Source organism: Lutjanus erythropterus, chromosome 18 (genome assembly GCF_056507025.1).
Source record: "Lutjanus erythropterus isolate fLutEry1 chromosome 18, fLutEry1.hap2, whole genome shotgun sequence".
Lineage (NCBI taxonomy): Eukaryota > Metazoa > Chordata > Actinopteri > Lutjaniformes > Lutjanidae > Lutjanus > Lutjanus erythropterus.
The window spans coordinates 21,540,434-21,555,014 of NC_139334.1; the positions used below are offsets into that span (position 1 = coordinate 21,540,434).

General features: G+C 40.2%; 1 protein-coding gene across 2 annotated transcripts in view; it reads left to right on the forward strand.

Moving 5' to 3' along the window:
- stard9 (StAR-related lipid transfer (START) domain containing 9) overlaps window positions 1–14,581 on the forward strand; it is a 55,860-nt gene that overhangs the window by 17,464 nt on the left and 23,815 nt on the right. The window contains exons 4-14 of one of the 2 annotated variants that reach the window (XM_084742035.1): window positions 5,043–5,159; window positions 5,514–5,546; window positions 5,658–5,719; window positions 7,031–7,143; window positions 10,224–10,366; window positions 10,456–10,523; window positions 10,733–10,830; window positions 10,957–11,169; window positions 13,572–13,669; window positions 13,750–13,827; window positions 14,100–14,177. In XM_084742035.1, the coding sequence (XP_084598161.1) occupies window positions 5,043–5,159; window positions 5,514–5,546; window positions 5,658–5,719; window positions 7,031–7,143; window positions 10,224–10,366; window positions 10,456–10,523; window positions 10,733–10,830; window positions 10,957–11,169; window positions 13,572–13,669; window positions 13,750–13,827; window positions 14,100–14,177 (1,101 nt within the window). Of the gene's footprint in view, window positions 1–5,042; window positions 5,160–5,513; window positions 5,547–5,657; window positions 5,720–7,030; window positions 7,144–10,223; window positions 10,367–10,455; window positions 10,524–10,732; window positions 11,170–13,571; window positions 13,670–13,749; window positions 13,828–14,099; window positions 14,178–14,581 lie in introns of both variants that reach the window. The other variant, XM_084742034.1, reaches the window with a different exon arrangement.

A 14,581-nucleotide genomic window follows, 5' to 3' on the forward strand; every position in this document is an offset into this window, starting at 1 on the left:
CTGTTGTGACCTGATGAATTTGACCTACTTCCTGTACAAGCATGAAATCTATATTCTGCTTTTCCTCTGTCATTGTTAGATTGTTTGTCCATATTTTTTTTCTCAGAGAGGGAAGTAAACTCTAAGGCTTTTGTCCCTGTTGTGGATGCTGTTTCCTCTACACCCGTCAGAGGCACACATATGCACACACACACACACACACATGCACGTGCAGCGGCCTGCTGGTGACAGCCGCCTTCCTGTTAATGGAGGTGTTTAGTCTGTCCCCTGTGTGTTTTGAGGCGACCCGACCAGCCTGCACGCTTAGTATGGCTCTGGCCCAGTCACTTTATCTCCGGGCTGTTTTTTTTTCCTGCTTCATTTGATCCTGGAGTACATTTCCATTCCCACAATGCAACCTGTCCCTTACCTCAAATGCTTTGTTCGGCCAAAAATACCTCCCAGTTCTGCAGGGTGCTGCAAGCTGTGAAAGTAGGTTGTGACGGAACCGGAGCACAATGGCACAAATGACAATCTACTGATTTAATTTGGTGTGACAGCGATGAAAAACAACAGGATTGTTTAAATGCTGCCTCACTTGGCCTGTCTAGACAAACTCATACACACAATTTTAATTCACTCAAAAGGGTTAAAGTGAGTTTATGCTTCCTCTCGTGGTTTTGTTCAGAGGTTATTTAAAGTATTTTTCCAACTTTTTATTAAAAACAACCAGGCAAAATTCAGCAAAAACAGAGAAAACAATAGAAACAGTGTGCAGAGAGGAAAGACAGTCAAGTTCAGTGACAGAGCTCAGAGTTGAAGTGAAGTTCCTGCTCTTTGTGCGAAGCCTGGAGGGACCCTCAGTCTTGTCGTAGCTCCCATAGAGTGAATTTAAGAGGGTCAGCTTTAACAAGGGCTGTATTGATTCTCTGTGTTTGAGGGAGGAGAGGGTGTCTGTGTCCGTTTTTTGAATAGTAGGATGAGGACAAGACAGGGGCGGCGCTGCTTTTTGTCTTCATGTTTAAGCCTCCATTCACCGAAGAGGCAGGGGGCAACGCTTGGTGGTCTGGACTCCAGGGGGACGGCAAACTTTGACGTTTGTTGTCACGTTACTGTTTGTTGGGCAACAGTTATACAAGAAGCTCACAGTTTCAGTTTTATTTTTTAACTTAATATAACATACATTTTTTTTTTACATAACATACAATTTTAAACATATTCCACTTGTTGGCTAAAACTGTTTGATCCCTCTGTCCAGGTTTCCGTTCAGTGTATTGCTTAATTTCTACAACAAATGCTGATTTTTGTTTAGAGCTCCACGATTTATCAAATATTAATCAATTATTAAATTAATCCCCAGTTATTTTTTTTATAATCGATTAATCCATTTGAGTAATGTTTTAAGAAAAAAAGTCAAAATTCCTCTGATTTAAGCTTCTTAAATATGAATATTTCTGGTTTCTTTACTCCTTTATGACAGTTAACTGAATATCTTTGGGTTGTGGGCAAAACAAGACATTTGAGGACGTTATTGTGGGCTTTGGGAAACACTGACCGACAGTTTCCACCATTTTCTGACATTTTATAGACCAAACAATTGGTTAATCGAGAAAGTAATCACCAGATAGTCGCGACTCTAAGTTAGTTATTTAGACTTAGAGCTAAAGCAATTTGCCTATTAATGAATTAGACGATTGACAGAGAATTATTGTTGCTTTAGTCATGTTTTAGTCATTTAACACTCACAAGTGTTAAATGAATTCCTATGCATGGGAATAATGATGTGTTAGATGTGTGTGCCTCAGTGCCTATTGGGTGTTTTATAAGGTCATTGAGTTAGACAGCCGTTGTGGCAGCACTTTTACTAGTAACACGTGGCTGGTGTCTGCACATGGTTGGCCAGGCTACAGAGTAACTTTAAACTGTAAGATGAGAAATGGTGTTCGTACACTACAGGGCTGCAGCTAACACGGTTGTTTTCTTGATTGATTAATCTGAATAGTTCTTTTTTGATAAATTGTTTAGTCTGGAAACATCACAAGTTTCCAGAGCCCAGACTACATTTTCGGATGTCTTGTTATGTCCAAAAGACAAATACATTAAACTTACAATGATATAAAACTGAAACATGACAAATTCTCAAATTTTAAAAGCTGGAACCAGAGCATGTTTAAACAATAACAAGTTGTAGTTTGATGAGGTTGTGAAGTAGCGTGGGATGATGGAGCTTATTGTCTTTAGTGATAAACAGCCAAATGAAAATCTATCTGACATGACTCGGGCAGAAATCGTGTTCATGGGTGAGCCTGTCCTAATCTGAATGCAAAAAAATGTAACTAATACTTTGAATCTCAGTTAAAAACAGGATGACAGCTTTAGTTCAGTTGTCACCCTAAAACTAAAATGAATTATCATTATCCACAATTTTTTCAAGCAAAAAAAGCACAATTTTTTCAAGCAAAAATTGTCCAAAAAAATCACTGGTTTGAGCTTGTAGATTTTGAATATTTCCTGATTTATTTATATGCAGTCTTATATGAATAAACATAATATCTTTAGGCTTTGGACCAGTAACTATTTTAACATATTAACATTTTCAGTTGTCTGTGACATTTTGTCATTTTGTGATGCTGATTAACATTTTAAAGTGTCTATCCTAACCTTGGGTGTTGGTGTATTCACTGGTTTTTGCTTTATCAGTTGGTCACTGTGGTTACATAAGACGTTGGCCTCTGCCATATCAGTGTTGAACATTTCAGTTTTCTCAGAGAAAACTCAAGGCTGTTGAATATTAACACACACAAACATTCACACACTCTTCTAAGAACAACCAGATGACCACTGAATCCTTTCAGGGTGCTTTCACAAGACCCCAGACCTTTGACAAGCGCTTTCAACCACATCCAACCTAAACCTATTCCCACAGTTTTATAAGCCGAGAGTATACACAGGCTTAGGTCCAGGTTCTTGCTTGTCCTGACGGTGGTTGGTATAGTCACACACACTCACACACATGGGAGGTATGTTGAAATGATTCCTGTGTTTGATCCTAGGAGATGGTAGTAGCTTTGAGAGCATTCCTCCTCTCTCCTCTGTGTACTTACCCACCAGTATCTGTGGTCCAGGCCTGAGCCTGGGGGCCATGGGAGGGGACCCCTCGCTGATCTTCAGGTTGTGTTATGGTTCTGGGGGGGGGGGGGGGGGGTGTGCTGCGTCTCAGGTCTGGTCTGGATCATGTTGCTGCCCCCCCTTAAGGCATGTGTTGCCCTTGGACTGAGCTTTCGTATTGCAGATGAGGCCACATGTCCTCAGGAACTGGTTCTGATAAAGTTTCTTTTTGCATATCGGTAATGAACAAAGGAAAAATAACAAAAGAGAAGACTGATCATTTGTCCATTTGCTCTACCTCTAATCAGTAACACATGCACACACAGAAAGTACTAGGGATGCATCAGATCACAAGACTCATGGTTCAAATTGTATCACAGGTTTGAGTCATGGGTCGATCATTTTTTGCATCAATAATTATAATAATAATGATAATACAGTATACTAATACTATACTGTATTATAATATTCTATATTACACATTGTGGATGTCAGTTTCAGTACATTTTGCTTTCGGTAGCTGACAGCTATTAACTGACAACTAACCCAGTTGCAAAGATGCAAAATAACATGAAATACAAGAGCACTATAGTCCAGCGCTCTCTTACTTCAGTGAGCTCTGGCACAGCAGTAGTCTTTTCACAGCAAGTGCCATCCTTTAATGTTTTGTGTGGTAAATATTTTCTCTGTATTTTTGCTGTCGGCTCTGTCTGTCTCCCTCTCTCCTTCAAACACACACACACTGCAGCTTTGAGCATGGCGCTTTGTCCACTTTGTCCCTTCAAATCGTAACAGTGAATTTTGACAGAGTAATAGTCCACTTGTGTAGGTACATATTGTATTATTTAAGCCTGGTCTTGCTGCACTGTGTAGAAAAATAATGGAGTTCACAGTTTCATGATTTAACCTGTTTTGCTGCACTTTCAGCACCGGTCAGCTGAGTGGACAGAGTGAACTGGATGCGGCGCCGTGCGCACAGCCGCTGTGTGTGTGTGTTTGAGAGAGTGGGAGACACACCAGGCATCGTCCAATTTAAGATGGACAAGAAACTGATTTTTAAGAGCTTTGAATAAAGTAGCATAGGGTGTTACTGCACCTAATCTTATTTGTTGTTGAGCTGCGCACAATGGAGAAACAAGACGTACAAATTTGCAAATCTAGGGTTCCATTCTCGACGCTAGTGCAGTGTGTTTGCAAGCAAAATTTGGCGATGTGCATAACTGGTCAAAAACATTCTCTGCAGTAAACCGTTAATCAGTTAACATCACAACTACAGTCCCTGCAAATCTTACACACTGGACCTTTAAGCCTCTCATATAAATATAAGTGGTTGTGATTTGGCCTCATGCTAATAATCTCCAGACTCCGGCTCTCAGATGAAGACACAGAGAGAACGAAAACAAGAGGCCTCAGTTGATTGTTTTGAGTGGGACTCTCCCGGATCCCCCGTCTCACCAAGTGCTGTTAGGCAAGGTTTATTTTCCTGACCCAGTCACTTTCAAAGTCTTTTTGCCTGCACATTTGTTTCTCTCACATACACTTTCTGCAAAGTTGTTTACCCAGAGTATTAGCTGACCTCCCTGCTCCTTACCCAAACACCTCAGCAGGAAGGAACATTACCTCCCCGCCACTGGCCCGCTTCCACAGCATTGTGATAGTGAAACCTTGGTGTAAATCGACACTCATGTAAAAACACAATGCGATTAAGATCAAGGACATCAGCTTACACTGCAAACACATCAGTCCACAAGAGCACCTCCTTTTTTTTAATAAAAACATGCTTCCAAATGTGTTCACTTCCATTGTTTGCATGTATATTTGAACTGATTTTCATCCTGAGTCAGCAGCTTTCTTAATTATCCAGATGTCTGACTCCACCCAGTTATTAATAGACATATTAATCAGTTTTTCTTTGTATGTTTGTGCTCAAGGGTGTGTGTATTAATGTCCCTCAGGTGTTCCAGGACCTGGGTGTGTCGGTGCTGTCCGGAGCCTCTGAGGGCTACAATGTGTGTCTATTTGCGTACGGCCAAACCGGATCTGGAAAGACGTACACCATGATGGGAACACCGGTGAGCAGGACACTGGAATCACTGCATGGCATTAAATACGTTTTACAGGCCTTGACTATTCTCACCAGGCACAATGGAGAAAATACAACTGTTACACAAAATATAAACCCATACCATACCACCCTGCAAATGTGAAAAGCATTTAGTTAAGACTAGGGCTGCACAATTAATCGAATATTAATCTTGATCACAGTTTTGACTTTCTACAATTAAATGAACATGATCGGCTGTGATGCAGATGTTGCATTGTGATGATGTTTAAAATGCATGCTCCTCTCATTAAGGAAGGGCAGATAGAACTTTCAAAATAATGCTAATTCACCCTTGCTCGTTGTTTTTGTGTTTTTTTGTTAGGACTCTATTGGCTTGACCCCTCGGATCTGTCAGGTACATCAGTGGATTGTAAAATTCAGTGTTGTGAGCCCACTCATGATTCAGCCACTTGATTATTTGCTGATTTGTGGTGTGAAGAAAATTGTTTTTCGACTTTCCTGACAGGGTCTCTTCAGGTCTGAAGACACTTTTCCTGATGGGCAAAACTCCAGCAGAGTGGAGATCAGGTACTGTGTTATTGTCCGACTCTCTGTGATTGTCTTTCCATTTTTAAACAGTGCAAGTGGGTCTCTTCCTGAAATTCAAATTAGATGGGTAGTTACAGAACAATCAAGCTGCAGGCAGTACAGTCAAAACAAAAACTGGATTTTCTTGTCTGTGTTGGAGGCAACTTCAGAACAACTTATTGAAGGCGATGTTCATTTCACAAAGCAGATATTAAACTTTCTGGGTTCTTTCTGCTATTCATTCAGAAATAATGTAATCTTTTCATAATTGGTACATTCTAATTTCCATAGCGTAGACTCGGCTTGCCATGGTAGTCCTTTCACCAGTGTTACACAGTGTCTGCTCTGTGCAGCACAGAGGAGCAGGAGCCATGTTTAAAACATATCTTTTAGAGGGAGTCATGATCACTGATCACTGTATTCCAATTTTCTTATTTACGTGTAAGTGTAGGGAACAACTAGCAGATCTTCCCTGGTGGACTAGAGTGAGTCGATGCAGTGATGCAAGTTATTAAACTATACTCACTGTGTAGAATGAAAAAAGACCTTATATGTGGGACAACGTGTGTGAAGTCTGGGACAGTACAAAGAATTCAGGACAGTTGTAGGACACTCACTAAAAAAGTTACCAAACAGTCGTGGAGTGTTGGAAGACATAAAAGTGAGTATGCTGTTGTTCTTTACATCACCATTAAGGCATTAACAGGTGTTAATTTAGCTAATCAGTGTTAGTCTTGACAAGGAGCAAACATTATAACCAGCGTGTACATTAATGTTACTTAATAACTTGTCTGTGGGTGTTTGCTTAAGTTGTTGGGGCCATTGTGGGGGATGTTTGACAGACCTGGCAACTCAAATCATGATAGTAAACCAACCCTCTAAGCATTTGTCTTTTTTGGAAGTAAAGGGAAGATCCGAAAATCTAATGTTAAAAGTAAACACTATGAATATCCTTTCTTGTAAAATGTCTGATGTTATCAGTAACACTGATGTTTATTAACCAGTGGGAACATTTCCTCACTGTGGCATCCCTAGTGTAGACTGTGTTTCTGGGTCGCTTGGTGGGGCCAAACTGTGTCACCATGACTACGACCCGGTTCAAGTACAGCCATTGTCATATGTCACCTCCTTTGTCTCTCTGCACTTTCCAATAAAGGCAAAACATCAGAAAAGTAAACTTGTTTATTTCTGATATGTTGAGGAAAATGCAGAGGATAAACTGGCATAAAACAACTCACACAATATGTAATGTGGCTGAATTTAGTGTGTGTCCTCAACACAGGCTGTTGTCTCATCCGTCTGTCCCCGCAGCTTCCTGGAGATCTATAATGAGCGCGTGCGGGACCTGCTGAGACGAGGAGAGCAGAAGAAAAGAGCCTCCCTGAGAGTCAGAGAACACCCCGAGAAAGGACCCTATGTTCAAGGTGAGTGTTTGGGGCATCTGCACTTTGTCAAGTGACACAAAGACACATGTTGTACTTCTCAGGGTTGAACTCAGGTTAAATTCTTTGCCATTTCAGCTAGAATAGGATACACAAGCTGCTGATTCTCAACTTTTGCGTCTTTGCTGCCCTCCAAAACTAAGTGATGTTTTTTCTGCACATGTGCACAGACACACATTAGGGATGTAACAACATAATAAATATCACAATTGAAAATGTCTCAATAACATACTGGACTGTAATAATATTATGAACTTTCTATCTTGGTATTATTGTACCTTGAGTGTTCAGTTACGTCCCTAACACATACATATACACAAGCCTATATACACATAGACATAAAAAACCTGTGCAGGAAAGGTAGAGAGTTAAGGATTTGTATAAAGACCTATTCTCAAACACAAAGCAAGTAACACAAATGAAATGAATTCTAATTTAAATGCATTATTCAAACATGACCCCGCAGTTTCAGGTCTAATTGCACAAAAATCTTGAGCTCAAAAATCAACAGATCATTTCCGCTTTTTGTCTTTTTCTGTCTGTCTTCACTGATTAAATACTTAACTAGAGGCCTAGAGGCTGCAGATTCTCATTACCCTGCAAGGATAATTTCACCAAGATTAAAATAAGATAGTAAATTTGTGCACAGGAAAAATGCTCTTTTAGATAACCTTGCAGCAACCTTACATCTCAGACATACAGTAGGACTTTGCAGATTTAAAATTTATGCACTCATGATTAGGTGCTTTCACAGGCTACGAGCTCTAAGAAGTCTCCAGTGTAAAATATATACAAACACTCAGCAGTAAAAGAATCTGTCTGAAGCACTTGGCATTTGGAGAGTAAAGATGGGAGTGGATACCAAGGGTAATACACACTCAGACATAATTTTGTCAAATTATGGACTTGGATGTGTAACATGGTCTGCAGTATTTCTGAGTAATGCTGGTGTCTTGTAAGTTTAGTTTACAAGTCGCTGTGGTATTTGGTCAGCGGTGGAATTTTGCTCTGTTGTAAAGTTTTTGATCAGGTCCAGAATTGGCCGTCCTGGCTTCAATCCAGACTCCTCTTTTGGCTTGAGTTTCTTTCTCCCTTTCTCTTCATCTTTTCCTCCTCTTTCTTTCTGTCTCTCATCCGCCCGCCTCTCTGTGTTTAAAGCCACACATCCACTCATTGTCTGTGTCAGGAGAAATCCCAGCTGACCAAAGGAAGTGAAGTCATTTCCTTGTGGTTCCAAGGAGAACACTTCACCACACTAACATACACACAGAGCACATTTAGGACTCACAGATTTTACTCCTCCTCCATCAACACATGTCCATCAGAGTGTGTTTTTTATGGACACTCTTATTTAAATAATTCAAATTGTTTGTATGAGATGTTCATATTTAAAACAAGGAATAAGTGTCTACATGTTAAAGCTCCACATCACTTTGTGGTAATCTGTGCACGCTTGTGTTTAACAGCCTCTTAAAATACATGATTCACACCTGGAAGTAGAGCATTGTTAGAGTTTTTCTGTTGCTACGTAAATCCTGTGGGAAAATATTATGCCTCAGTGTGAGCAAAAATTGATGAGACATGTTTCCTGTTTGTGTCTTTTTGTCGTGTCTATTCCTCTTTCTTTATCCTTCTCTTCCGCCTGAATGTCTTTTTCTTGTTTGCCTCAATGTCATCGGTATAAGTCATTTTCAAAGACTTTACTTTTACCCAATTTATCAGTGTTACCTTATTTCAAGGGCAGACATACAAAACCTTAACCTCATCCACTTCTCCTGTCCCTACTTGCAGCTTTGTGTAGGGAACAACTAGCACTTTGTGTCAGACCTTTCTAGTCATACATCATTCTTGAAAGTTTAGAAACGATATGGTTTTAGAACATAATGAAGAAAGTGTACGGTTGCCATGCGCTGTCATGTCTCGTTGTTGCAGCAGTTTTTTGGTTGATACCATTTATCACACAGCTTGGCACAAAATTAAAAAAATGGTTGAAAATGCCTCTGATATACTGCATTAAGAAACAAAGATCTCGAGGAACATCACAGAAGACTTCATGATATGGTTTGGTATCACAAACTTTACATTTGAAGATTTCTTAAAGAAACACATTTTTGATGATTGGATGGTGAGCACTTCTGTTCTGGCGATTGCTCAGAAACCACCGTATTGTTAATATATCCAGGAAAGCCGTACATCTCCTGAATGTCCCAGGTCTCTAGTTTGTGAAGTTTCACAAGGCTGTGATTGTTCTAGAGGTCACAGTGGGTCAGTTTATACAGTGAAGTCAAGACTACGGGGACTAACATCATTACACATGAATACAATCGGTCTAATTGAATTCACAAGAGTCTCAGCTTTGCAGTCATGCACAATTTATTATAATCCACGACTGTTTAGGGACTGCAGTGTGCAGAAATATTCAAATAGAACAGGCAAACACATTTATACTGCATGTGTTTTTCACAAAACTGCATGGGATTGGTATAGAGAGGGTGCGTCTGTAAAGGGGAAACTCTTTGGTGCCCACAGGACCCATTTTCAGTCAGATATCTTGAGACGAAAGGTCAAGGGATCCCTTTGAAAATGGCCATGTCAGTTTTTCCCTCGCCTAAATTTGGAGTGTTATTTCGAGCCCTTCTAGACATCCTTGCATGTCATAGTTTGTACTAATGGATTCCTTATATCCCAGTACCTTAAAAACCCTGCAACACCTTCCCAAAGAGTAAATTCGGCTGAAGACGTGTAGAGCTGAGGAAGTTAACCTTATAATGTAAACCTATATCTTTCTTCCTCTTTTATCTTCATTCATTGTGTGTTTTTTGGAGGATTGTATAAAATTATATTGTCTCAAATTCCATCAATTGCAAAATGTGCTGCATCAACAACGATCAAATTTACCTGAGTTGCACTCACTCTTACAGGGACTTACTTTCTGCTGTGGGAAGTAGGTCAATTACAACTGTAATGAACATTCTGAGGTTCATATAAAACGAAAATATTCTCTTGTGTATTTGTTCTGTTTTCTCAGCATTTTCCTTCTCTGTGTGCGTCTCTCTAATCAGACCTGTCGCAGCATGTGGTCTCAGACTGCAAGCAGGCCATGGACCTTTTGGAGGAAGGCATCGCCAACCGAATCACTGCAGCAACCCACAACCATGATGCCAGCAGCAGATCCCACGCCATCTTCACCATCCAGTACACACAGGTCATCGTCTCTCTCAGCCCTCAAGCCACTGATCTGTCATTGAGTCAATCTGCTAATGATCCTGGTTACTCTGTTTTTTTCCTCTGTAGGCGATTCTAGAAAATAACCTTCCATCAGAAACTGTCAGCAAGATAAACCTGGTTGACTTGGCTGGGAGGTGAGACTGTTTTTTCTCTCTGTTGTGTTTTTTTTCCCCTCAACATCTTTTGAGTCAAAGTTATTGACAAAACTGCCCCCTAGTGGATCTTTGCTATTGCTTTGATTTTTCCAAATTTTCTATTCTGTATTTTTTATTGGATAATCTGTGTCTCAAATCACTGTAACTGATGCAGAGTTCATGTGTTGTGTTTGTGTTGTGTCTCACAGTGAGCGAGCTGACCCTCACTACTGCAGGGACAGACTGACAGAGGGCTCGAACATCAACAAGTCGCTGGTCACTTTGGGCATCGTCATATCCGCTCTTGGTAAATCTTGCCTGAAAATTCCTGTTTTTCCTTCCACATTTCCTCTATCCCTACAGTATTCCCTTCTGTCTGTAAAACCCTCTCCACAAATCCCTCAACTACCCCTTCTTCGCACTTCCTCCACAGCCCAGAACTCCCAGATGTCCAGCAGCTGTCAGAGTATCAACAGCATGGCGTCTGAGGGTGACGGCAGCATGGTGGGAAGCCACAGCAGCTCCCTGTCCGGAGGAGGAGGAGGAGGTGGGAGAAGGCACTGCTTCATCCCCTACAGAGACTCAGTTCTAACCTGGCTGCTCAAAGACAGCCTGGGAGGTAACTCCAAGACCATCATGATTGCAAGTAAGTGGAACAGATGCCAGTGAAAGGACTGTGCCAGTGATTCTTGCACGTTTTGGTTCATTTGGTTCAACTAAAAATGGCATGGTAATATAACTGAATGTATAGAGTTGGTTGCTGAATATCCGTGCAATCATGAGCTGTTTTTAATCAGTGTTAAACCCTAGAGGCAAACATGGGAAATGAAAATTGATAGTGAAAATAAAAATGGATTTTTTTTAAGTTCTTTTAGAATTGGTACTGATACTGACATAATTTACCATATATTGGACAGATGTCTGAGGCTTTTCTGCTTAATTAGTTTGACTGCTGTTAATATATATTTGTGTGTGTGTGTGTGTGTGTGTGTGAGAGAGAGAGAGAGAGAGAATGTGAGGATTAGCAAGATGCTGATAGGAAGAGCAAGAAAGGAGGTGAAAGACGAATGGATGTATAGAGAAGCACAAACATGCTGCTTTGAGCCTGCGGTCATATATATTCGAAAATGTAGAGTTAAGGTCTTAAAAGTTTTAAATTTCCTTTACAAAGTCATGAATTAACTTATTTTTTTATCGTGCTTTCGTAGGAATGTATAAATACCATAACGTCATAAATAACTTTCAAATACATACGTTTTGGTGTAATTTATGATCACACTGCAGCTTCATCCCTGCTTTCTGCCAGGGCAGATCCTTACATACACACACACATACATGCAAACACAGGCACAATCACACACACATGGAGCGAAGTTGGTGAACAGCAGAGCAGAGACTGCTCAGTGGAGAGATAGTGAATGAAAATAAGTCAAAGTTAAGCCAACTGAAGTAAGTGGTGTAACATTTTGCTAATAAACAGCCAATACTTTATCATCTCACCTGATCAACAAGCATGAACATGGTGGTGTCAGTGTGTCAGTCTGCTCTGTCCGCAGTCTCTCATCCATCTGCTATGATTTATACAAGCTAATGATGAATCCTTAGAAACAAGTTAACAAAAGCTGTTTCTCACTGTTCAGCTTAGTGTGCCATGAATTTTAAACTTCCTCTCGCTGCCAGCTGTACCTGCAGGCAGTGAATCACATCAGAGGAGGACAGAGGACAAGATGAAGATACTAACCGATGTCTGTGTTCTTCGTTCTTTATAAACGTCACTCAGTGTTTTGATGTCAGAAATATGATTTATTTTACTGACGTTTTAGATTTGTCTCCAGTGAGATATTATTGAGTTTACAAAGAGACTTTGCTGCTGTTGTAAATCACTGCTGCTGCTCTAGAACCAACATTTAGTTATATTTAAAATATGCAATTGTAAACCTGTTCTGAATGTTTCTTTTTTTAAATATTGTTTTATTTATTAATGAAAAATAATCTAAAAGTGCTGTTGTCAAAGTGGCAGCAAAATTGAAAATACAAAAGGATTAAGCCCATTCCATGTGAGTATTAAAATGATTTGCTAAATTCAAGTACCTGGTAAATAATTATATTCTAGGACTTAAACTCCATACTGATTTTTAATTATATTTATAATACCAATATGGTTGTGAACTTGGCATTAAATTTCATTCTAAGTCATACTGAAAAGGTCTTAAAAGAGTTTCTTGCAAGCACCTGAACTCACCAATATTGAAGAGTTTTTAAACCAGCTCCTGCTCATCATAGCTGCTGCTGCAGCATCACAACAAGATAATGTGAATTTCCGTCGGTAGCATCCCCTTTATCTCAAGCAAGACTTCAATTTCATCTTTATGCCTCCACACCGGCAGCAACTGTCGCCAGAGCCATTATGTTTTCGGGTTGTCTGTCTGTCCACCAGTCCACCTGTCCCATTCTCATGAACGCAATATGTCAAGACTCAGGAGGAATTTCTTCAAATTTGCCACAAATGTCCCCGAGGATATAAATGATGAAGAGATGACATTCTATTTCCCGAAAGGTCAAAGGTCAACTTCAGAACACAAATACTCTCTATCAGCCCTCTGTACAGTAAAAAATAGTCTATAAGTGTAGACAGCATGTTTCTCACTGGAAAACATACATGTCAATATAGAGATAACGTCTCTTTTGTTAAAAAATACACTTAATACCTTTTTATGACATTCAAAGTCTTTACTTCATACCCATGTATGAAGTAAAGACTGGATGTAAAATGCGACTGGTTGGTGGAAACACAACTATTAGTCAGTAATTCTGTGCTTGTATTTTACTAAGCTTAATGGCTGGAAGGTTGGAAATAAAACTTTAAAAGTAATGCTCATGCGCTGGAAAATAGTTTGCAGTAATATGACCACAGTAAAACCGCCGGTATGGTCCCTCTGGTCTCACTCATGAAAATAAACACACTTATTTCTTGTGATGTAGAAAAGTCCTAATTGCTTCATGTGTGTCTTTGCTTACGTGTGTATTTTGTGTGTGTTTGTGTCGCAGCGGTCTCACCCTCCGCCAGCAGTTATAATGAGACCCTCAGCACCCTGCGCTACGCTGCCCACGCCAGAAACATCGTCAACAAGCCTCGAGTTAATGAGGTCAGTGGCTGTTAAGACAAGATTTGACGTGTGTTCTAAATGTTTTTAGTAGGTTAATGTGTGCTTTGATTTCTGCGCAGGATGCCAACGTTCGGCTGATCAGGGAACTGAGAGAGGAGATTGACAGGCTGAAGAGCATGCTGCTCAGCTTTGAAATGGTATGGTGACCTTTTTATCACTGGAGCATAGCGCGAACACTCCCAGGGATACACCCCGCTGGGTTTACCCTCTTAGTACTGTAAGGCTTTGAATAAAAGGAGGTTCCCACATTACAAGTTTTTGTGGAAAAGACTTAATACAGTACTTTTGTGTCTTTGTGACACTTTTAATCCCCTGGATGGTAAAGACTGAATTGCATTGTGAGGAATTTGACATTTTCCTTTTTTGCGCAGCATATTGACTGATACGTTTTTAACCTCTTGACTGACAGCAGCGTAACCCCAGTCCGTCCCTGAGTGATGAAAGAGATGGAAATCTTTCTGACATCGTGCTACAGAACGAACTAAAGGTAATAAAGGGTTGACACAGATGGTCACATCATGCCAGTCTGCTTTCATATTCAGTTGACATTTTTCATCAGTTTGACACAAACTTCACTGAAAAGAAATGGGGCAACATATAATCAGAAGGCTGCCCACATAAAGCCTCAGTCTACAAAAACTACTCCCTGTGACATCTTTAACCTTATTGACGTATTGATGGGTCCACCATCACAAACGCAGCCAAGCATTATTCAAACTGACAGGTATTGAATTTTAAACTCCACTCAAGTCACAAGGTTTTAGAAAACGATGGCTTGATACCACTTTTTCATGCCCGATACGACAACTTGGAGCATCTGCCAATGCCAATCAGGTACAGCCTTTTTCCCTCTCTTAAACAACCTAAGCTGTTAATAATATATTTGTATGG